Genomic DNA, 22,870 nt, shown 5'->3' with positions numbered 1-22,870 from the left:
TTCCCCTTGTGAACCCATGCTTACTGCACCTGATGATTGTACTATTCTTTAAATGCCTTTCAACAGTACTCAGTATGATCTTCTCCATAATTTTTCCAGCAAGTGAGGTCAGACTAACAGGCCTGTAGCTTCCTGGGTCTTCCCTTACACCCTCCTTGTAAACTGGCACAACACTGGCTAGCTTCCAGCCAGCAAGGACCCCCTCAGACTCCCAAGACATTTGGCAGATGATTGAGGGGTCCTGCCACAACATCTGCTAGCTCCTTCAGTACTCCAGAATTACCCCATCAGGTCCCATGGACTAGTGACCATTCAGCTGATACAGCTGGTCCCTTACAATTTCAGTGTCCACAAATGGAAAGTCGCTGTTCCCACAGTTGTGGTCCTCCAGCTCAGGGGACCAGGCAGCCTAAGGTCTATCAGCATTCTTAAAGACTGAGGCAAAAAAAGCACTGAACACCTCTGCTTCTTCTTCATCCCTATTAGTCAGCTGACCATCTTCAACAAGTATCAGTTCAGTGTTTTCTTCAGACATCCTCTTGCTATTAATGTACTTAAAGCCCTTGTTATCTAACACAACACTAGCCAGTTTCCACTGTAATTGAGCTTTGGCCTTTAGTGTCTTCTCCCTGCACATACGAACCACAGCTCTATAATCTTCCCGTGAAACCTGACCTTGCTTCCAGGGATCATAAAATTTCTTTCTCCTTGAGCTCCACAAGGAGTTCCCTGTTCAGCCAAGCTTGTCTTCTGCCTCACTTGCTTGACTTACAACACAATGGGACTGCTTGCTCCTGTGCTTTTTAAAAGGTGGTTCTTAAAAATGGACCAGCACTAATGGACTCCTAAACCCTCAAAAGCAGATTCCCTGCTAAATAGCTCCCTAAGTTTGCCCTCCTGAAGCCCAGGGTAAAAACTCCGCTGTCCTTTTTTCTCACTACAATGAAATTTTTAAACTCAACCGTTTCATGATCACTGTGGCCAAGACAACCACCCACCATCACATCTCCCATGAGTCCTTCTCTATTTACAAACAGCAAGTCTAGGAGGGTGTCTTTCCTAGTTGGCTCACTGAGTATTTCTGACAAGAATTTATCTCCTACAGACTTCAGGAATTTCCTAGACCTGCTCAGCACAGCAGTACGGTATTCCCAGCTGATGTCTGGGAAGTTGAAATCCCCCATGAGGACAAGGGCTACCGAAATTTTTCCTGTCTACAGGATAATCCGTTAGGGCTAACATCCTAGCAGAGTAATAAGTAATAGACACCCAACGTCTGCTTTGCTTGCCATCCCCCTAATCCTCACCCAGAAGCTCTCAAACACATCACCACTAACTGTAAGGGCTGTACAATCAAACCTCTCCCTTACGTTATAGCCACAGCTCCAGCTCACCTGCCCTGCCTATGCTTCCTGAACAGCCTGTAGTCCTCCATCCCAGCACTCCCGCTGTGGGACTCATTCTACCAAGCCATGCTAACATCAATACCAAAGCTCTGGGAACTGAACAATGCTTTCAGTTCATCCTGTTTCTCACACCATGTGCACTGGTGTACAAGCATTTCAGATGTGCTCTTGCTCCCAGGAGCACTGTAAATGTTCCCAGCACCATTGCCACCCTCAGGCGATGCCATGCCAATGCTTAGCTTACCTACTGCAATCCTGTTGGTATCCCATTTCCCTCCACATTCTACTTTAAAGCCCTATTGATCAGTCCCACCAGCTTATGCCCAAAGATACATTTTCCCAAATTTACCTTTGGTTGCTCCGACGAACATAGTTATCACCATCAACAGGTTTGCGGTATGTTGTAAGTGCTTCATTAAGTTGTTCTTCAATCAACTCAACGTACTTTAAGTTGTATTCCTAGAAGATAACAGCCAAAGGTTGACACAATACTATTACATTTTATAGTATGAAACTTTGTAAAGGAAGGAATAACTGAAGTGCTCCTTAAGGAAGGCTGAACTTCTTTATGATCTGAAGATGGGGCTCACCAAAATTACTGTACTTCATACACACAATGAGTTTGCAGGGTCAACAATTGAAAACAATTATTTCAGAGAATTTGTTAAAAGGAAGGAAAGAAGGAGATGCTTCACATCTGACTTTAACCCAAACAATCTAACAGGCCACCGCGTATTTCAGTATTCCTAGAGAAGTGACATCTTGTAGAGTTAGTAAAAAAAAAAATGCCAACAGGAATGAGAACAAGTATTTATAATCAATTATGAAAACAGAGTAACGTATGAAGAGTTTTATTTTACTCGTGGCAACGATGCATTTGTCTTAAGTTTTGCGTTCCTATTCACTTCCTAACAGCATATCTATCTTCATTAGCTCTAGACTTTAATTAGCAACAATCAGAGGTAACAGGTATCTTGAAAATTGTACTTCTTTACGCACTTCTCCAGCTATGACTTTACAACATAACCTATTTTAGGAAGTAACTACACTCCTGAAATATTTTTTGAAGTATCAGAATTATATAAAAGGCCTGTATAAATCAAAAGCACACATGTACAGAGGAGCTATGGAAGTGTAAATCCCTCTCCACCTTTTTCAGCAAAATCGTTAAAGTAACCGAGGCAATAAATGTATTGACATTAGCAATTCACGTATATGAATACGCAGTATTTTTGAGAACCTTTGACTTTCTAAACCTGCATATTTAGACTCTTACTCCTCCTAGTATCAGACATACTTTTTATTCTTAGCATTACCTTCTGCCACTTTTCCATTTGTTTTGTTACATAACCTCTTTCATTTAGATACGAAAACCCCTTTGGGATGGACAGAAATCTGTAAAGTAATATCAGACAGTCAGTAATCCACTTAAAGCAAATCACATAATTTGAATAAAAACAAACACTTACTTGTTTCTACATTTACCTTAGGAGTAGAAGTAAACCCTTGTCTCCAAGATGAGAAAGAGCTGGTTTCATTTGGATAAGGGCATGAAGATTAGCCTAAAATGATTAAAAATGCATAAAGAGTATCTGAGCGCTATATAATTCTGAAAACTGCAACTATTACAATCTGCCAGCAACGAAGCATCAAGTTTTTCACAAAAGGAAGTATCAAACAGCACTAACCTCATTCTAATATTATCCATTTAGGTACCTTCTAAACATGTATCACTTCACAAAAAGTATAATAATCAAAAATAGCTGAATGAGTCTGAATTCATATTTAAAAGTAGGCATACTCCAGAAGTCTATTCTTTCTTGTCACTGATATTGCGGTATTTTCAGCAAAGGGGTCGATAAAGTATTATGAAGTCCATCAATGACAATCAAGAAAGGAAACCATCAGCAGCTTCTTGCATACTTTTACTTTGCTAGTGGGGGAGGAGTTGGTAACAGCTTACAGAGTAGCATACCAATAAGATACTGAAAAGGGAAAGGAAGCTCACCTTGTCTTCACATGCCTCATCTAGAATATCAAGTGCCTCAGAAGAAATACTTTTATTTTTATCATGTAACTGGGTCACCAGTAACTCAATCCCCCAGTTGCTGAAGAACTCTACATTTGCTCTCAGTAATACTCTTAAGTGTTTTGTTGCATACAACCTGCAGCTCTGCAAAAGTAAGGAAAATGCTTTTTTGAATGAAGGAAAAACAGCTACTGTAGTTAATGATATTTCATTTTAAAAAATACACTTCAATTACCCTATTTTATAGCAAGGAGCTGTGATTCACACCTTATGAATTAAAACTACAATCTAATAGATAACTACTTCTACCTTATCAAATGGGAAATCTGAATCTGCGATCACAAGTAATCTGGCTACTGCAAGTCTCCTTGGAAAGCACGTATCAATTAGTATTCACCGTGAACACTAGCATCACACAAAGTTATCAGCAGAAAAAATACCTTGTAAATGGTCAGTGCAATTGCAGATACTTTCATGTATGCAATGTTTCGCAAAGAACTTTAACAAGCAAATATGTAAGAACCTCTGGGGAACGTATTTCAGTAAATTTAAAATTGTTTCCCAAAAGGATCTGATCTTCAAAACTTCTCAGAAAACCTTCTAGATAGAAAAACGTTACTTTCTGTAATAAGACAGTTTCCCAACACTTATTTTACTACTATGAATTGCTCCAAGTAACAGCAGAATGAAGTAAATATACTGTGAGTTCCTGCATTGCTGTTCAAAACTTGCTGAATAAACAGCATAAACTGATTAACACCATTTTCTATTAGAAAAATTACACACAAAATAAAAGCAAATAGGCTTAATCTACAAGAATCTGGAGTAAGCACAGAAAAACACTGACAACGTATGCTTACTAGGAAAGGCATTAACTATATTTAGACAGGTATAGCTGGAAAAGATAAATTCAGGTGCCCAAATCTTTCTTCAAGTCTTCAGTCCCTATACCTTTTTTAAGGCTGTGATAGCTATAACCAAGTAAATTTTCTATACATTAGAATATAAATAATCTATGTTGGGATGTGTGTAAAGAACTGTATTCCAAGCGATAGGTGAAGTGATGCAGGTTGGACACCACCACCTAGGTTAACAGTATCTTCTGGACCGTTTACTTTTTCTCCAGAAATATTTGGCAAGCAGGACTTGAAAGAAAACCGCGAGTAGGAAATATGAACATGCACTTTCCAATTCAAAAACTTTGTTTCATTATTTCACCTTCAAATATCATGTGCATATTTCTGCTTTTTCAGTATAGAGAAGCTTTTTGATTTTGAAGGGAAGGCAGGATGTAGCACAGGTACCAAGAAAGACTGTGGAACAGTGATTCACAACTGACCTAAGCTGCACAATCATTTTGAAATGGCTTGCATCTCTTCAGTGGTATGTCTGGTATGTGGGATAGGCAACCAGCAGCGTATTTACTAAAGATCAGAACAAGCTTTATTATGTCAAAACAATCACTTGGTAAGTTAGGCCCACAGAGTAACACAGTAATATGAAACCAGATTTCAGTGTCACATAGTTCAAGTACTAAAATCTGTCTATAAAGAATTGTTGTTACTGCTATAATTACACTGAGTGTGATACAGAGGACAAAAGATACCAATGTTCACTTCCTGAAATACTTCCTGAACATGAATTAATCTATCGAGCAGCTAGTACAGAGAGCTAGAATAATTTTTGGTTTCTGCTTGGAACAGATAAGATGGAACTCACGACTCTGATGCAACATTAAAATGGCAAATAAAATTCACTGCAGATAAATCTGAAACAATGAGCTAAAGTAAAAAAATAATCCCAGCTCTATACACGCAACAGGCTCTGAGCCAGCTCTCTCCACCCACGGAAAAGATCTTTATACTAATATTAATTCTGTGGAAGCATTAGATAGAAGTTCAATGGCAACCAAACCCACTGAAAGTAAACAGAACAAAACTCATCAGCGTTGTCACTAGGTAAATTCACTGAGTGCTGACATCCTGGACACTGTTCTGGTTTTCCTGCCACCATCAGAAAGAAAAAGAAGAACAATTATAAAGGTGTAAAGAACAGCAGAACAGGGTTTTAAGTAACTGCAGGTATGGAAAAGGGTCTTTACAACAAAGAATGACTCAGACTAAGGTATTCAAACCTCAGACCTGCTGCAAAGCCGCTGTGTGCATTCGCAACAGCGGTAAAGACTTCAATCAGGGCCACAGCCTTTGTGTGCAAGATCACCTGTACGCATTTCCCAGATCGGAGGGGTGAAGCCCAGCACTGCTTCTCCAGATGAAGCAAAATCCAAGAATGTTTTTACTTTTGATGAGAACTGACAGGAAAACCATTGCAGAGGATATCTGGAGGAAACAGGTATTCCCCTCTTCCCCTCATGCATGAAAAACACAGATAAAGCCCTGTACTAAGTCTGACAGAAGATCCTTCCTTTTACTACTAAAGGCCTTTGAGACCCTTAGAAGTGAAGAAGCAAGTCAGAGGTCACTAAGCTTAGCCGATTACACACAGCTCAGCACAGATGCCAGCAGATGTAGGGTAAAGTCTACCCCTTTGATAAAATTTTAGGTCATGAACTACAGCACTTGAGGACACACTGGCTACTCCACTGTTTCTACCATGAACTGGCAGAAAGGCAGCTGAGAGTATTAATTTGCTTCAGCATGAATGAACAAAGCACATCTGGAAGTAGGTTAAGATGAGCTTCTGCTTCACTGATCTGCAAGGTTATTGCTCTGTAAATGTTTTTGTTATATACAGCCAGCCCAAAATGCTACTCTTTGCTTCTAACGCTAAGCTGGCTACAGAAATTACTTTTCCTTGTTCAGAGACACTCATTAGCAAATGGCTAACAAACGTGCTTCAAAGCTTTGGGTAACTTTAAAAGGTGTATGAGGCTATAAACTTCAGTTAACCCAAGAAAAAGCACATTTTCAGCTTTTGAAATAAACAGATAGGTATCTCATTAACAAATGTCTCAGGGAATTAAAATTTCTGAAGGGAAGAAGCTTTACTGGAGACAGTCTTCCTCCCTCAGAAAACACAGCTCTTCAGAAGTTATGACCAGTCCCACACATTATTATTGCTTTTAAACAGAATTTAGAAGCCACAGGCAGCATACAGAATCAAAATCACATTTTGTCTTCTGGGTTATTAATTAATACAAACCCTTTCAGAGCCCTACTGTACAGGCTCCACTCATCCTATGAGGTCTCATCAGAAGCCTTTGAAAAAGGAAGGTGGAAGGGCAAGTGCCTTATTTGAATTGAACTGCATGTTCATTTTTAATCTTAAGATTCACTTACTTGTCCAAGGCGACAGAACGTCAGTTCTGGTAGTATTTAAAAATATATTCTCCTATGGGACAGTGCAGTGAGTGGTATAAACTGTGCTAAGCTTTAATTTTTTCCTGTCATGCCTGCTGAAGATGGAGGAGTATATTTTCTTTTGCTGTCGACAATGCTGCTATTTCAGAATTCCAGACTGTAAACCCCACAAAATGGCAGATACCTTCCCCTAACATTCCCCATACTCTAAGCAGAGGTACTTCCAAATTACTCCTCAGTCAGTGGAGCTGCCCATGCAAATACCTGTAAGTTCCAGTATTTCCATGTTCTTTCAGATAGCTTTTCCTCTTGGAACTGACATCTATTTCCACCTCACACGAGTATGTGAATTTCGGGAAGAGACCCGTAGTTTTGCCAACTGCAGTTGCTCAAAAATACCACTTATACTACTAAGAATACAGTTAATACTGAATAATCAAGAAGTTTTATCCTCTGGATTAGCTTTTTACACCTTTGATCTTCTATTGGGAACATAAACACCAGAAAGACCGAAGACAGCATTTTGTCCAAGATATGATACTGGCAATACTGTGTAAACCAAGGATGGCCAAAGGGTTCTTGGACAGGTCAACATTATGCCTTTTTGTCAAGTAGTATTTAGTGAAATTTTCTCTTCAAAATCCTATCACTTCCATTTCCACTGTAAGAATGTATGGGATTGGGCACATGGTAAAACAGGAAAAGAATTTAAGTAAATAACTTTTATACACGTATGAAATCATCTGTGGTTGATGCAAATGTAGACCCATTTCTAATGGCTGAGACAGTCCATTCTGTTTGTGTATTTTATCTAGGAGAGTCACAAAATACTTCCCTATGAATTCTAAGAATTCCAAGCAGATCAACTAATTCAGGAAAAAAACCAACTTGAAATAGTTTTATCTATCTCTCAGGGTTCAGTATGTTTCACAAAGGAAGTCACGCTCTGTTTAGGTTCGAACAGTACATCATCTTTGTTTTAGTATCCTGATAGCAAAAGATTCATTTACATTTGTGATGAACAAATAAGATTTAATTATTTTTCGTATTTCTTAAATGTGTTCTAAATTCTTTTTTTAAAAAAGAAAATACCGAAGGAATTCTCATGGTATTGCAACACATAAAAATCAGGGTACAGTCTTATCCAGTGCAACACTGAACTCTAAACAGCAAAATTTAAGTCTCAAGAGATGTCACCTATGAACTTGCCTGAAGACTGACATGGCTAGATACCTGCTATACCTGAATGCACACCTAACACTGACAGTAAGGACTATTGACTGTGCACATATGGGAAAGGTTAGACTTACAGAGCAAGTCAATGCCCGGCATTTGAGAAGTTCTACTAGTTTCTGTTCTTCCAGATTTCAGGAGACTGTGAAAAATAGACAGTTACCTGATCTCTGCCATTTCACTAGACAATATTGCTAGACCCATACCTCAATGAGACTGGGAAATGGAAGTATTAGACCTCAGCAGCCATAGGCTACTAATGTAGGCTGAGACTTTAAAACCTCATTGATGTGAGAAGGTATCAGTGTATCAGCAAGAAAAGATCTCAACTTTAAAACTGATTATTTAGGTTTCAAATCCAAAATGTGCGTTCTTAAACTCTTAAGCCTGTAGAGTATCTCTTAGCTTTCTCCAGAGTTTTACTTTGACATCTGTCAAGCTCCGGCATCAAACAGTCAAGGTAATGCCAGCAATCAGATTGCAATCTAATACTTTTTACAATCCCAAACAGATCAGAATTAAAATGGGTAAACCTGGGGGTTCTACAAGCTTTCCTAATTTCTAAGGTGCTGGAGAGTGATGTCTAACCTATTCACATTTAAAGTACGGGAAGTGTTTACTACCCATTGTTCATTAAGCTGATTTACAAATAGGTAAATTTTTAGTTATCATCACTAAGAGCAGCAGTAGCTTTCAACTGCTTTCTGGCTTTGTATATAATTAAGACAGTATGTTCAGACAGTATCTGCACCCCACTTCCAGCCAGCCTGCTAACAGCTAGTGAGTGATATGGGTATCAGAGCTGAATGAATTCTGTTTTGTTCTTCCTCCCTGCTAAGACAAAAAAAAAAGTACAAAAGTAGGTCTTTATAGAACATTTGGAAGGAGATCAACCTATTCTTACCTACATAAAGCTTCTGGTGTAAGTACTGGATGCTTGAAAACATTTGGAAGAATCTCTCTTAAAACAGAATTTAAGTCTTCATACTATAGGTTATCAGAATCAAGAAATCCTTCCCAAAATCTAAACCACAAACGCTAATTCATAATAAAACACCTTAAATTATTAGTCTAACTGTATACTTTATGAAGGAGGTTGTGACAGCATGTCTCGACTTCTTTGTTAACTAGCATTTGAAATGCTGGTGTGCTCTTCCCCTATGTATGGCCCCCTTTTATGAAGCTGGGAGGTGATGGAGGGGGCAGTACCCATTGACACAAAAATCTCAATAGAAAAGCTAAATGAAGTTCCACAGTCTAAACTGCTCTTAACTGACAGTTATTAACAGCATAGAAGTCTAATAAAGACACAGACATATGTCCTCACAACATATTGATTTGTTTTCTTGCTCAGACTAGGCATAAAATAACTTTAGAGAAAGGTTATCAGAGTCATCACTTAAAATTACTCAGTAGGGAGCTTCAGCCTCTTCTTTCAATGAGCCATTCCTTGAACCCCAACTATCTTCATTACCTTCAGACTCCATTCTTTACTTGTAAGAATCATCTTATCTTTGATAGTCTCAGAGAAATATCCTCAATTTCTTTCTTTCCCTCTCCTCTTCCAAAATACAGCGAGACATCTAAAGCTAGCAGCTAGCTTATTCCTTCTTGTATACACTCTAGAATATATTCTGCCTTATCCAGGAGACAGAGGAATACCTCTCCCTGAAGTAATACGAGTTCTTCCCTAGTTAGATTTCAACTTATGAATTGTCATTTCCCTGACATCAATGCTTGTCTACTATGATTCATTTCTCTTTTTTTTAGAAGTTCAAGAGCTTCCTCCCTCAAGTCTACATAACTCCGTGTTTTGTATCTGCTCAGCTTCTTAGATTCAAAAGTACAAATTCCAATGCCTATTTCTGAACCACCCTCTCATTCCAGGAGCTATAGCTTCTACTCCATTCCATCACAGTAACACCAATCATTATCAAAGCAGTATCTACCACTGGCAGGTTAGCTGTTTATTACTGCTAGAAATACATTATTTCTGTTTGTGAAAACAATACTTTCTCAATTGATATAGGATGTCTGCTGACCTAGACAATAGTGTTACACTTGGTTTATGTATTTAAAGACTTTAACCCTCTTTGTACATGAGAGAAAGCTCTATCTGAATGACTTAGTTTCATGAGCACAAACACAATATACGCTGTGAAGTTCACAGCAAATTCAAAAGCTACGTAAAGTAGGAGTTTCATCTCTCTGAATATAAGAATAAAAACCTTTCTGGATATATAATAGTTTAAAAATAAAGTCATACACCTTGAATAACAAAATAAATGTTTAGTGGCAAATAACAATAAACATAAATTGAACTGAACTTACATCAGTAGCTGCTGTCAGGATTTTAGAAAGGATGACTCTTGCTAACCCATCTCTGCTGTAGTCCAAACTAGAAACAGTCAATTTTAACAAGTGATCCTGGTTCTTCAAAGAACAAAGATTAAGAAGACTGGGGGGTGGGAGGTGGGGTTGTGGGAAAGGAGAGAAAAGAAAATAAAAATCAGTAATTGAACCCACTCAAACCTATTTATTCAATCAACCATTCAAATGTAAGTATTTTGAATTAGACTTTCATTTCTATCAACACAGATCACAAAGTAAGTTCTCATATGAATCAGAGTTAACCTTCAACTATTACAGCTGTTAAGGAGTCAAATGGGGACCAAAAAATGTGCTAAACTGCAAGGGGAAAAACCCCAAACCAACCCTTTTTATAATTAATGCAAGGGGAAAAACCCCAAACCAACCCTTTTTATAATTGCTCCAGTAACTTTGTCAGTATACTTTAATTAGTGATTATGAGTACAAAAATACTGTTTGTGAAGCTCTAAGCAATTCCTCATGGTAAAACATTCCACGTATAAAGCTTGCCATAAGGTTAGTCCTACTAACTGTATAAATTTTATTGTAAATCAAGTTCTCTGAAACCAGTAAAATACTTGAATTTTAAAACTCAATAAAAACAATTCAACCGAAAAAAGACAGTACCTCATAACACCTAAATTTTTACTTAAAGTTTACTATACTTAAAACACCTTAGTATTAGCCACAAGCCAATTCACTCCCTAAGGAAGTACGTCCATTTGTACCCAAACAGAATTTTGAACTTCACAGCGTTACTGAAGTATATTGGACTGAAGCTTAGGTACAACAGGCATCATCACATTTCTCAAACAGAATGATCCCTGCCTGTTTTTGGTGTTTTGTGGGGAGTTCTTTGTTTGTTTGGGTTAGGGTTTTTTGTTTGTTTTGTATTGTTGGGGGGAGGGGTATTTTTTTTCCTGTCTTTTCAGTACAGTACCATGTTTCCTGATGCCGATTTCTGCCAGAAAGGTGCAGACAAGAAAGAAGTAAGTTATTTTGTGACACAATCACCCATATCTCATCAGTAGTGACAGACTATAAGACCCTTTCTTAAAAAACCACACCAAAACCCCACAAAACTGGGGATCTTTACTCGAAAACTTCTAAAGTTCTTTTGACTGACTCACAGCTTTACAGATGGTGGTCCTCATGCATAGTTCACTATTTTTATAACTATTGTAACGGTAAGCACAATTCAAACAGAATAAAACCACTCACCACTGAAACACATTACATTTTTCAAGCATTTTCACTCCATGAGGATGACAAGAGAGAGTACCAAAAAACAGAAAGTAGTGCTGGCTAAGGGTATTTAGTAGCCCATTATTTTGAAGACTACGTTCAGGTTTCATCCCTGATGAAGAATTGAGCCAGTGTACAATATCTTTAACCAATTCCTCCAGGTAACCTTGTCCATCCTAATAAAACAAAAGTAATAGCATTTACTAGTAAGTGAACTGGGTCTCTCTTTACTGAAATCCATAATTTAAAATTTCTTAAAATGCATAAACACAATACAGATACAAAATAGAAATGCTGGCTAGCAAACACAATTCAGACTAAAGAAGAAGGTTCAAGGCAAATAAAAGGAGTTTAGCTTGGAGACATCTTGGGACCAATTCTGTTCTTTCCAGGAAAATGTTTGTTCAATGACAATTTCCTCTGGCCTCAGGCATGAAAGTTAGCATTCAAGAAGAAAGGAAAGATACACATAGCAAAAATCAAAACAACTCCAAACCCAACGTTGCTTTTAAAAATGCCATATTTAATAAAGCTTTGACTTAAACACAACAGTACTCCTCACTCTCATTTGGACAATTCAAAACTTTAAGTTACAGTTCTTAATTATACCGATCATTTTAGTTTTAACATCCAAAGTCTTACAGAAGTCTTTACCAAAATTAAGTTTTTTCCCCCTCTAAGTGGCATACAGCAGCATTACTCATTCTCCAGTCCTGCAGAATAACATTTCTTACCTCCTCTGATTCAAGAAGAAATTCAGTGAATTGACAACCCACCACAGTGAGCTGTTTAGCCTTGGCATAGTCCAGATCCAGGTTGGCGTACAGTTTACTGCTAGGCTTGTAAAAATATAGCAATCTCCTTACAAACCTATGGAAAATAAAAAAGTTTGCTATTTTTCAGTATGCAAGGACAGTCTCATAGTACAAAATTACGCTGGTAGGAAAGATAGGACTAAATTAACTTATTTGCAATAAATTTTCCAAAGTTATTAAAACAGTAGTAGATAGCAGTAGTGAGTCTATGCAGACGTGATTTCAGAGATGTGTGTTATAAAAGGTTTTCTAAGCCAGGACTTAAAATAAGCAAAGGCACTCAAAATCTCTATGCTCTTAGAAGCCATAGCTTTCTTCTCATTCTCACGCTTATAATTTATTCTGCTGTAATTTATCCTGTGGTGAATTTCAAAGGCAATACTACCTAGACTACCAAAGAGCTAAAAAAGAATCTGTGACATGAGTTTTCTGCAGCTATGACAGTCAAACATTACTGTGAAAAACACATTTTTGTGTTCCGGCAGGAAAAGGCTGTATTTATTCAGCAACTGTTATTTTCATTAACCTCACTTAAGCATTTCTGAAGCGTAACAGTGATTACAAACACAGACTCTCACTCAAGACTTCCTGAAATCACGGTGAGAAATTCAGTTTCAGTTTTGCATTGCAGGAATAAAACTTCAGCAAAGAGCTTCCACTCACCAATTCTTTGTCAAAAAATAAACACCTATATGTGCTCTAACGTAACACAAAATGCTCTGTCTCAAGGTAGCTATGTCAAGCATTAAGAAAACTTAAGTAAAGGTGCAGTGCTTTAGTTACAAAAAGTGAGAGTAAGCCACTAGCCCCAGTTCTAAATACAGAACCAATTACAAAGGAAATCCAAAGGTTTCTTTAGATTTTGTCAAATTAAATGTATAGTATTCTGGTTATTAAGCATGGATATATGTATGTATATACATGTACATGTGTATACACACATCTCATTAATTGTAGCTCTATGAAATAAAGTGATTATATCTGGAATTTCATTTTAACAGCTGTTAAGATCACCACAAGAACACTAACAATAAAAAAAAATCAACTTATGGAAGGACAAATCAATGTACTTTACACTTAAAAACAAAGTGGCTGTAAATTTATGAAATTTAGCAGTGAAACTGGAGAGATTTAGGGCTTGATCAGTTTTAATTAAACAACAGCAACAGCATTTTAAAGCACCTAACCCACAATCCTGCAGAAAGGATCAATGAGTGTAGAAGTTTTAGACCAACTCAATCATAGATTTTCTCAAGCTATCTGGAATTACATTATTTAGGCACTGAACAATGCTTGAGTGCAGCACAAAACCAGGGAACAGAAACACTGTTGTAGGTAGGTAGGCAGAGGCGTGGGTATGGGCACCACAGCCCAGCCTGCAGACACTGCTTTACAGAAGCAATGTTATAAACTACTAGATTTGAAAAATAATCCTTTACCACAAGGTACGGATTGGCAATTAACACCTGGGGAAGAAAAAACCTCCAAAAATACAAATGCAAAATTAAGTCATGGCTTTTTTTTTTTTTTTTTTTTTTTTTTTTTTTTTTTTTTTTTACAACAGGACTACCACTTATGCTGGGAACACTATATAAAGTAACAACTACTTTTTAGTAAAAATTTAAAATGGAGTAGCATGAGCTTTTCAGCATATGTTTTAGCTTTAGCTTTTTCCACAAAGTTATGCAGAAGTACCTTTCCATGCCTACAAATGCAGAACTACTCCCCAAAATAATTTAACCAAATCCATGTCAGAAATGCATGTTAGAGGGTACATCCCAGAATTAATTAGTAACGCCATTACAAAACATGCACAAAAGTAATAGAACTGTCTTAATGCCAACAGACATAAAAAGAACTAGAGCAGTACTAAGTTTTTTGGTTTTTTTCTGCAAGTCCCACATGCTTCCATTGCCATTAATAGCAATTTGAAATAACTTTCTCTGATTTTGATGAAAGCTGTAACTGTAACTACAACTGTAGACCTATTCTGTCAAAATTTGTCAAGTGCTGACATCAAACACTAATGTATGAAATACTGAAGAGGTAATACTTTAAGCTTTAAAATGAAATAGGGTGTTTGCAAAGCTAGTATGACTTGTTAAACGAATAAATATATTAAGTATCTGTGCATAGAAAAGAAAGCACTAAATCTTAAAAGACCTGTTTAAAGCAAATATTGTAATCTAATTACCTAAATTTTCATTTTTGCTGCTGATCTATAGATTCAATTTTAAAAATGTGACATAGCCAAGGGATAGTTTATTTCAATATTTACAAAGTTTTTCCAAATTTCTTTTTTTCAATTAAGTCTTACATAATTTTTACATACCTGTGCAACTGCTCATCTTTATAGTTCCTTAGATTTACATTTGGCCACTAGAAAAACAGCAAATATAGCATTATATGAAACCTGTACATCAGTCCTTGATTAGTCACTAAAATTTACTCATTTAGCTACATTTACCTCATAATTAGCAGTGTAATTTTTCTTACATTTAATGTTACGTATGAAAAACCTTATTTTATTGAAAAGCCCACACTTCTTCCTCCAAGAACTGTTTGATTTTTTTCTAGAGAAGGACAGGGAACATCAGTCACATGCTATGTGTACAAGGCCACAATTCTAATGAAAACAGCAAACTATGAAAAGGTAACGAAAAATACACTTTATTGCTCAGTTTCTTCTCTGCAAATAACAGGTTTTGCTGTGGTGGGGAAGTAATTGTTTTGTTGTTTTCACCAATTCATCAATTTGTTTTAAAAATAATCATTACTCTGTTATAGCTCACTTAAACACTGCTTATTAAAATGGTGTTTTAAAGTCCTCTGTTGATAATTCATAAGATACTTTAAGAAGGACCACATGAAAACATAATACTCTCTTCTGGACCTATCCTTTCTTCCTATTATGTTTTCCCCTGGTTTTACAGCTGCCTGTTGTTTTGATGGTCTCAGATTTATTTCCGTTGCTACTAGTAAGTTACTTCTTGAAAGGGATGGAAATGAATGCATCATTCTTCTTTCCTACCTAAGCATTACACTTCTGCATTTCCAACCGGTACACTAGCACTGAGACATACAGTACACTAGTTGATGACTAGTAAAACTGACTACACTAACAGTGCCAGATAAAGTATGAAGCTCTGCTGTCAACAACGAAGTTGCAAGTCCTCCATCCTGACCACCACCACTTTTGCTGCTCTTTTAGCAGCTTAGACAGCAAGCTAAGCAAATATAAAAGGCAGTAAGGGAGCACATGAGATGCAAGTAGTGAGGTGGTTAGAAAGCTGATGCTTCACAGCTATAAAGGTGCAACAGAAACAAGAGGGAGGTGAGCAACCACACTGGAATCTGGATCCTGCTCATTGGAGGACTAAAGATGAATCACTCTGATAACATTATCTTAGTTTATGCTGCTGTTGTGCAGTTTAACAGGAAGGGAAGTGGTTAGAATTAAACCAGAAAACACATAGCCTTCTCATTCTGAAAGACAAGTCTCCGATTTTGAGATATTAGCAACTGCTTGACAGGACATTAGAAAGTACTGGGGAGGTCCGAGATAGCATGGAAACAGTTTGACTTAAATTTCAGGTATAAATAAATAATAATAAAAAAAAATAAATCACACACCGCCTTAGTGGTCAACTCCATAAAGCTTCCTACTACTTAGACTAATTAACAGTGAGAATCTGAAAAAGTGTCTTGATAATATCTTTAATGCAGGAGGGGGCCTGGGAAGCAGGACCACAAGTAACAATCAGTTAGCTGAAAGGAATGTGCTTGAGCTTGTAGGCCACAAGCCCTGGGCATAAGGGACATGAAGGGTATAGAAACAGCGACTAAGTATCAAGTTGAGACTACACAAGGAATAAGTTGGTCTGTTTGTCAGCTTGCTCAAGGACGTGGTGCAAGAACTACAGACGTTGTGTCTTTAACTGTTGCTGAATTCCTAAACAGCTAGTGTGAGATCTCCGCATGAGTTGCCACATAGTTATAGAATAAGCAAGTTTTTGAACCTATCAGAATAAGATGTAACAATTGTTTGTGTGTATATAATCATGACATTAGCCTAACTGAAGTGACATTTGCTTGCATCAAGTTGTGTCCCGTCTCTCAATCGCAGCACTTTAATACTGAAGGAAAGGTAAAAATATCTATGATTAATAATCAGAAACACCTAGTAATCCAGTACATCCAGTAATTCCAGTGAAAAGCCTGTAAACAGTGAAATCTGGTGGAGCAATGCTACTGTCATATATATATATATTCAGCTCTTTATACCACACAGATGCTTGCTCTCTCAAGTTTATCAGTCCTTGAGAAAATGCACAGAAATATTTAAGTTTCTTTAATAATAACTTAAAAATACCTTGATTCTGATTGTCACCATTGAACTTTTTTGTGCTTTCACTATCTTTATAACAACACAGTAAAGAAGACAGCAAGAAAACATTAATTTGGGTGAAGGATGGTTTCGATGCACAGCATCGCAGGAGATACTTTGGTTTGAGGACAGTACTGACCCAAGTTTTTCTTAAAGAAAGTAATTTTTCTGCTTAAGAAGAGAGGCTTTCTTAAAAGTCGTGCATTAAATATATGTGAGAGCATGACCTCCCTGTCAGAGGTATTTCCTTTATTTTGTAAAAACAAGTTAATTTTGTAATGAACTTGATGCTGTGGGAGTATTTGTATTAGTTCAAAACATACAATGAGACTACATACTACTGAAGTTTTCATATGTAGCTCAGTCTAAGCATCTGAAATTTGATCTGTAAACTCCAGCCTTATCAGCTCACATTATATAAAAATATTTGCTATGAAACTGAACAAGGCAGTATCCTTGTTTAGTCTGAAGTCTAATGTATTAGCAGCATTAAAGTCATTACAGCTAATTCTGTAAAGTCTATTTCTATAAAAATAAATTTATATGTTTTAATACATGCTTATTAAAAAATTTGTGAATTTAGCTGTATTTTTGCATATAGTGTGAGGGCTGTATTCAAAGAAACTACAGCACCACTTATTAAACCCACAAGATCCTAGTTTTCTGAAATAAAACAGATTATGGGAGGTACCATGGAATTAATATTAGAAAGTCAAAGCTCACATGTGAAACAGACTTTGTTCAAACAATTTCATAAGAAGAATATCACACCCTTTTTAAGCTCACCTTCAGTATGGTCCCTATCAGATTCCAATTCCAGTCAAGGTTCTCTTTATGATTGAGAACTTGGCTGTCTCTAAGATTCATTAGAAGTGCTTCTTCTGTATCCTGAAATACAGACATGAAAAGCTACAGTAAGTTTCCTTGCATAATTTTTTTCAGTTGTGTCATGATATACTTACTGTTCATGTAACAATCATTGTAAGAGTTATGCTCCACAGTAACTTGCACTTGAAAGTAAATTGCATGGTTATAGTACTGCATTAAGAATCTCATAATAAGAGATCGTAACTGGTCCTAAAAAGTATTAAAAATTATTAAAAATTCACTCCTCCATTTCTACAAATACCATACAGTATCCACAAGTATGTACATGACAAATTAAATGAAAAAATACTACAAAGAAATCACATGAATTGCTCCGAACTAGACGAGAGTGAAGTTTGGGCAGCAGGATCTAAGCCTCCAAAATACAAAGTCAAATCCAACTTTGAAAGATCAATAATAATAATACCTTTAAAATAAAGATGTCTTTTTGCACACGGTACTGATCCCTTTTTTGGTGCGTTGAGATGGCTTTCTGAATAATATGATCTAAATGGAGGCTGTAAGGTTTAGGTCCTCTTTTCTTCATCTCATGAAAACGTTTTAAGCAGTTGAGTGCAGCACTTGCTCGTCTAATAGGAAAAAGAAATACTATCATCAATATTTGGTAACTGTTATCCAACTAGGGTACCACTGCTCTATCTCAAGTAAATAAACGTGGCTCAAGAATGGAACGCCCAACAATTCCAAAGCAAATTTAAAGAATTTTCTTGATACAAGTTTTCATACATCCATAGGCCTCAGTCTTGTACTACAATTATACAGATAATTTTATCTTTCAGAATTTCTAGTACTGAAGAATAAGCCCTATTGATACCTTTTCTTCTACTCTGAAATTAGTAACGTCTACCACTGTTCACAGCAAATATTGAAAAGTTTAAAGTTGATAAGTGTTGTGAGATGTCACAGTAGATCAACATTCTGCAGTAAGCAGGAGTCGAACTAGCTAGCTTCAATTGGACAAAGTATTTCTTGTAACTTCTCTTCCCCCCCCACCTCCAGGGGGTGACAAGACTATCATTAGTATGTTTCCTGCTCTTTATAGCTAAAGAGTTCAGCAACAGCATGTAAGAAGTTTTCCAGGAAAAGATAGGAAGTAATACAAATGACAGTTCACAGGGGCAGAAAGATAATAATGAAATACGGGCAACAGAAAAAAAGCCCAATCTGAGCAAATAAAAAAGGAAGTCTAAAAATGAGGAGGTAAGTCTACCTTTTTTCCTCATTAGCAAAAATCCTCATAAAATAGGAGTGCTTTTAGTTTGTATTATCTTAAAACAAAGTCTTTGAATTTGGTCACATCTAATTTTAAACCATACCAGCACTTATGGTTTTTCAGAGTATGAAACAATGCAGAGTGCTGACCAAAACAAAGGTCCCCAAATAAAAAACATGGCTTTCACAAAATCACTTTATTCAAACAAAACAAAAATTAACAATTATTACTACTCTATCAGTGTGCCCACCAATGCCAGAAAGCAAAAAACGCAAAGGTAATCCAGAAAAGCATCCCTTTTGCTCTTCATCCTTCCTTTCATCCCACAACTCTGACCAAGTGAAATACCCTGTGAGTTTCACTTATTTTTCAAAAAAGGTGTATCCGTGTTTTCATGTATCAAAATCTCCCTACATGAAACCTTCAAAACTAAAAAGCAGAAGAGCACTGTTTTTTGGAAGCACTCCACAAACAGCATTTATCATTTTACAGTAGCAATTCAGAAAGATTCTGTAATTTCTCCCTGACAACACAATGAAAGACAAAATAGAAAGTTATTATACATTTATCAGAATACTCATCTGACAAGGCAGATCAGGAATGGTAAGAATAATTAACAAAAATGTTTCCTATAATTTGCTATCAGTAAAAACCCACACTCAATGTAAATGGTCTTCTATAAAGAAATGCAAGTAAGAACACTGAGTTGCAGAAACAAATTTTGAAAGTACGTGAATCTATCAAATTCTTTGACTTCTCCTCAGGAGATTTGAATCATGTGAAGTACCCATGAGATGTTATTTTATGACAGAGCACTTTGGAGGTTAAATTGTAAGATTAGTAAATGTACAGAGAAATTCTAAAAAAATAATTTAACCAAAAATCCCATAGGATTTTAAAATCTTGGAATTCTATTTCTAGTATTTCTAGTTCAAAGAATAAAACAGTTCTATAAATGTTTTTTGCTGCTTAAACATACCTCATGTGATTGGCACCACCACTATGAAGCAGTTCCCTGATAACTGCTTGATCACATACTAGTGCAGAATGCTGCACTAAATTTAAGCTTTCTGTTCATACATTCTTATATTTAAATGGAAGGGAAGGAACTGAAAATATTATCAGTGCAACTTAAAGCTTTCTGGTGCTCTTGTTCAACATAATTACTATCATTATAATTACCATTTTCTTCTGAAGAAAAAGCCAGTTTAAAAAAAAAACAAAACCCCCAAATCCAGCTCCCTGCCAGTATTATATTTTTTACTCTTTCCTCACACTAATGACAACTCACTGATTTTGTCTATTATTATTCAATGAGCTAAACAACAACAGAAGAAAAAAACTGGTACAAGATTTTTTATAGTTTTGAAAACTTAATTGCACCAAAATGCCAAAAAAGAAGTGTGAAACAATTGAGACGTCAAACACAAGGAACATGACTTGGATGTTGCTTGGTCAAATAGTGACAGGTTCATTTAAGAAAAATTCTGCATAAAAATCCTGCAATCTATGCAACAGTGTTCTGAAATACAGTATCAAAACTTTCCTGCCAAAGTTCCACATTTCTAAATTCACAATTCTAAATCTGTGCAACACAAATCACAGCAGAAGAGCGTTGTGTGAACATGTGAGAGCAAAAGTGTGCAGACACCAATGTCAGTGAAAAGGAGAGCAGGAGGCGCAGAGCGGATTCCCCTGCAGCCCATGCTGAAGACCATGGTGATGCAGGCTGTCCCCCTCAGCCATGGAGGATACCACTGCAGCACATATCTACCTGCAGCCCAGGGAGGACCCCATGCTGAAGGCAGGTGGAGGCCCAAAGAAAGGTGTGACCTGTGGGAAGTCCATGCTGAAGCAGGTTTGCTGGCAGGACTTGTGACCCTGCAGAGGAGCCAGGCCAGAGCAGTATATTCCTGAAGGACTACACCCATGGAAGGTACCCATGCTGGAGCAGTTTGTGAAAACTACCTCCTGTGAGAAAGACTCACGCTGGAAAAGTTCATGGAGAACTGTCTCTTGTGGAAAGGACTTCATGCTAGGGAAGGGGCAGAGTGTGAGGAAGAAGGAGCAGCAGAAACACGTGATGAACTGACCGCAACCCCTGTTCCCCATCCTCCTGCACTGGTTAGAGGGAGAGGCAGAGAAATGTGTGAAGTTGAGCTCTGAGAGAAGGGGGGAGAGGCGTGAAGGTGTTTTTAAAGTTTTAATTTTATTTCTCATTATCCTGCTCTGATTTGAATGGTAATAAATTGAACTAATTTCCCCAAGTAGAGTCTGTTTTGCCTGTGACAGTGATCCCCCTGACCTTATCTTGACCCGTAAGCTTTTTGTTATATGTTCTCTCTCCTACCCAGTTGACATGGGGGAGTGGTAGAGTGGCTTTGGTGGGCACCTGGCATTCTGCCAGGGTCAACCCACCACATTACTGCAAACAGTTCCGGCATGATGCACTATAAACTATTTCCTTAGTAACTGTGACAGAATATTTCCATATGTACACGTTTGCTTCTAAATAAAGACCAGCAGTGGTTTCAGCCACCAGGAAACTTATAATGCAGGTTTTTGCTCAACTGCAGGGGGAAAGAAGATGTAAGGGTAACTTACAGCCTTTTCTCTTTCATGATGTCAAAAGATGCTGCCATGTTCATTAGCGTTGGTAAGCAGTGCAGGTGATGGCTGTGAGAATGAGGAAGGATTGTGTTTGCCTAAACAACAACAGACGACCAGTTAGAATAACTTGCTACATTTTCAGCCATCTCTTTAGGATCAAGATTTGAAGAAACTACTTTTCACAAATGCATAAAAAAAAATAATTACCTTTTGCATAACATCAAAGCAATAATTACACATGTTGAATATCTGATCTAACTAATAATTCTGAAATACAACTGAAACTAATTTAAGACAATTTCAGAGCCTTCTAATCTGTACTGTTTGCATTGGTGTTTAAGTGGTAACACGCAAAACCATGCAAAGCATCAGATACCCTTATGTCATGTGTATAAAAGTACTATCAAAATCTAAAATCAGAAATACCATTAAAGTTGATGACTTCTATTAAAACCTCTCTGCATAAAAAATTCTGATTAATTAACAGATTTCTAAGTTACTAGATATCTAATTGCTTTTATTTTGGGAAACAGGTAGTTCTAAGTATTTTGGGGAACTAAATAATAATGAAGGTAAAGAAATTAAAACTAAGAAAACAACTCAAGAAGTGCAAATACTTGTTCAGTGTTTTGAAAAACTGTCATCTCTTGACTAATGATTTATGTCTTCAGAAAACAAAAGAACAGCTGTGCTTTACAGCACACAAACATCAGTGATAGTCACTCCCATTTAAAAGAATTCTGGAAACCAGAAAAATAGTATACATTATTACAAATTCCTCTTTTTAGACTAAATTGTTAACTGAATACTCTTTAGTAATATTTTTTAAAATAATTGGAATTTCTTGAGACTGAAGAACAGATTTGTTGTGTGTTTATAAATCACTGTAGTAGTAAGCAGTCCTACATCTGAAGATTTTGATCATTTTTTGGAGCATTAAGCACCACTGAAATGAGTCAATTGTCTGAAGATGCAGACTAAGTCTGGCAACTCATATTTAAATTTCTGTAATACAAAGTTGTATTTCACTATATTATGATCTCGTATAGTTTATGTGGAAAAAGATTAGAAAAACACAAGAGAACTGATCAAAGAATGCAGTGCTGCATATGCTATTCTTATCAAGAGGATATGAAAACTAAGAGAACTGTTTTGCAAGAAAGGTAAATTGTAAATTGTATTACTTTACATATAAATAACAGCTCCTTAGAGGGTTAAAAGGTAGCATTGGACTGTATATGAAAACAGTATCACCATCTCTATACCAAAATAATTTAGGTTAAGAGAGAACCTACTGTAAAATATATGTTAGGTGGAGGGAAGTGAAGAAAGCAAGATCCCTTCAGCTTCTCTG

General features: G+C 36.8%; 1 protein-coding gene across 3 annotated transcripts in view; it reads right to left on the bottom strand.

Annotated features, from left to right (window-relative positions):
* The window catches only part of RICTOR (RPTOR independent companion of MTOR complex 2), a 90,330-nt gene that overhangs the window by 20,817 nt on the left and 46,643 nt on the right, over positions 1-22,870 (bottom strand). For all 3 annotated transcript variants that reach the window (XM_055790234.1, XM_055790235.1, XM_055790236.1), the window contains 11 exons: positions 21,511-21,611; positions 18,100-18,262; positions 17,592-17,693; positions 14,751-14,797; positions 12,338-12,473; positions 11,580-11,779; positions 10,320-10,446; positions 3,415-3,579; positions 2,892-2,968; positions 2,723-2,801; positions 1,756-1,865 (listed from right to left, as the gene is read on the bottom strand). In XM_055790234.1, coding sequence (XP_055646209.1) covers positions 1,756-1,865; positions 2,723-2,801; positions 2,892-2,968; positions 3,415-3,579; positions 10,320-10,446; positions 11,580-11,779; positions 12,338-12,473; positions 14,751-14,797; positions 17,592-17,693; positions 18,100-18,262; positions 21,511-21,611 — 1,307 coding nt within the window. The remainder of the gene's footprint in view (positions 1-1,755; positions 1,866-2,722; positions 2,802-2,891; positions 2,969-3,414; positions 3,580-10,319; positions 10,447-11,579; positions 11,780-12,337; positions 12,474-14,750; positions 14,798-17,591; positions 17,694-18,099; positions 18,263-21,510; positions 21,612-22,870) is intronic.

The sequence above is a fragment of the Falco peregrinus genome, chromosome Z, assembly GCF_023634155.1.
Source record: "Falco peregrinus isolate bFalPer1 chromosome Z, bFalPer1.pri, whole genome shotgun sequence".
In the NCBI taxonomy this organism is placed as follows: domain Eukaryota; kingdom Metazoa; phylum Chordata; class Aves; order Falconiformes; family Falconidae; genus Falco; species Falco peregrinus.
This window is presented reverse-complemented; position numbering and strand designations above follow the sequence as displayed.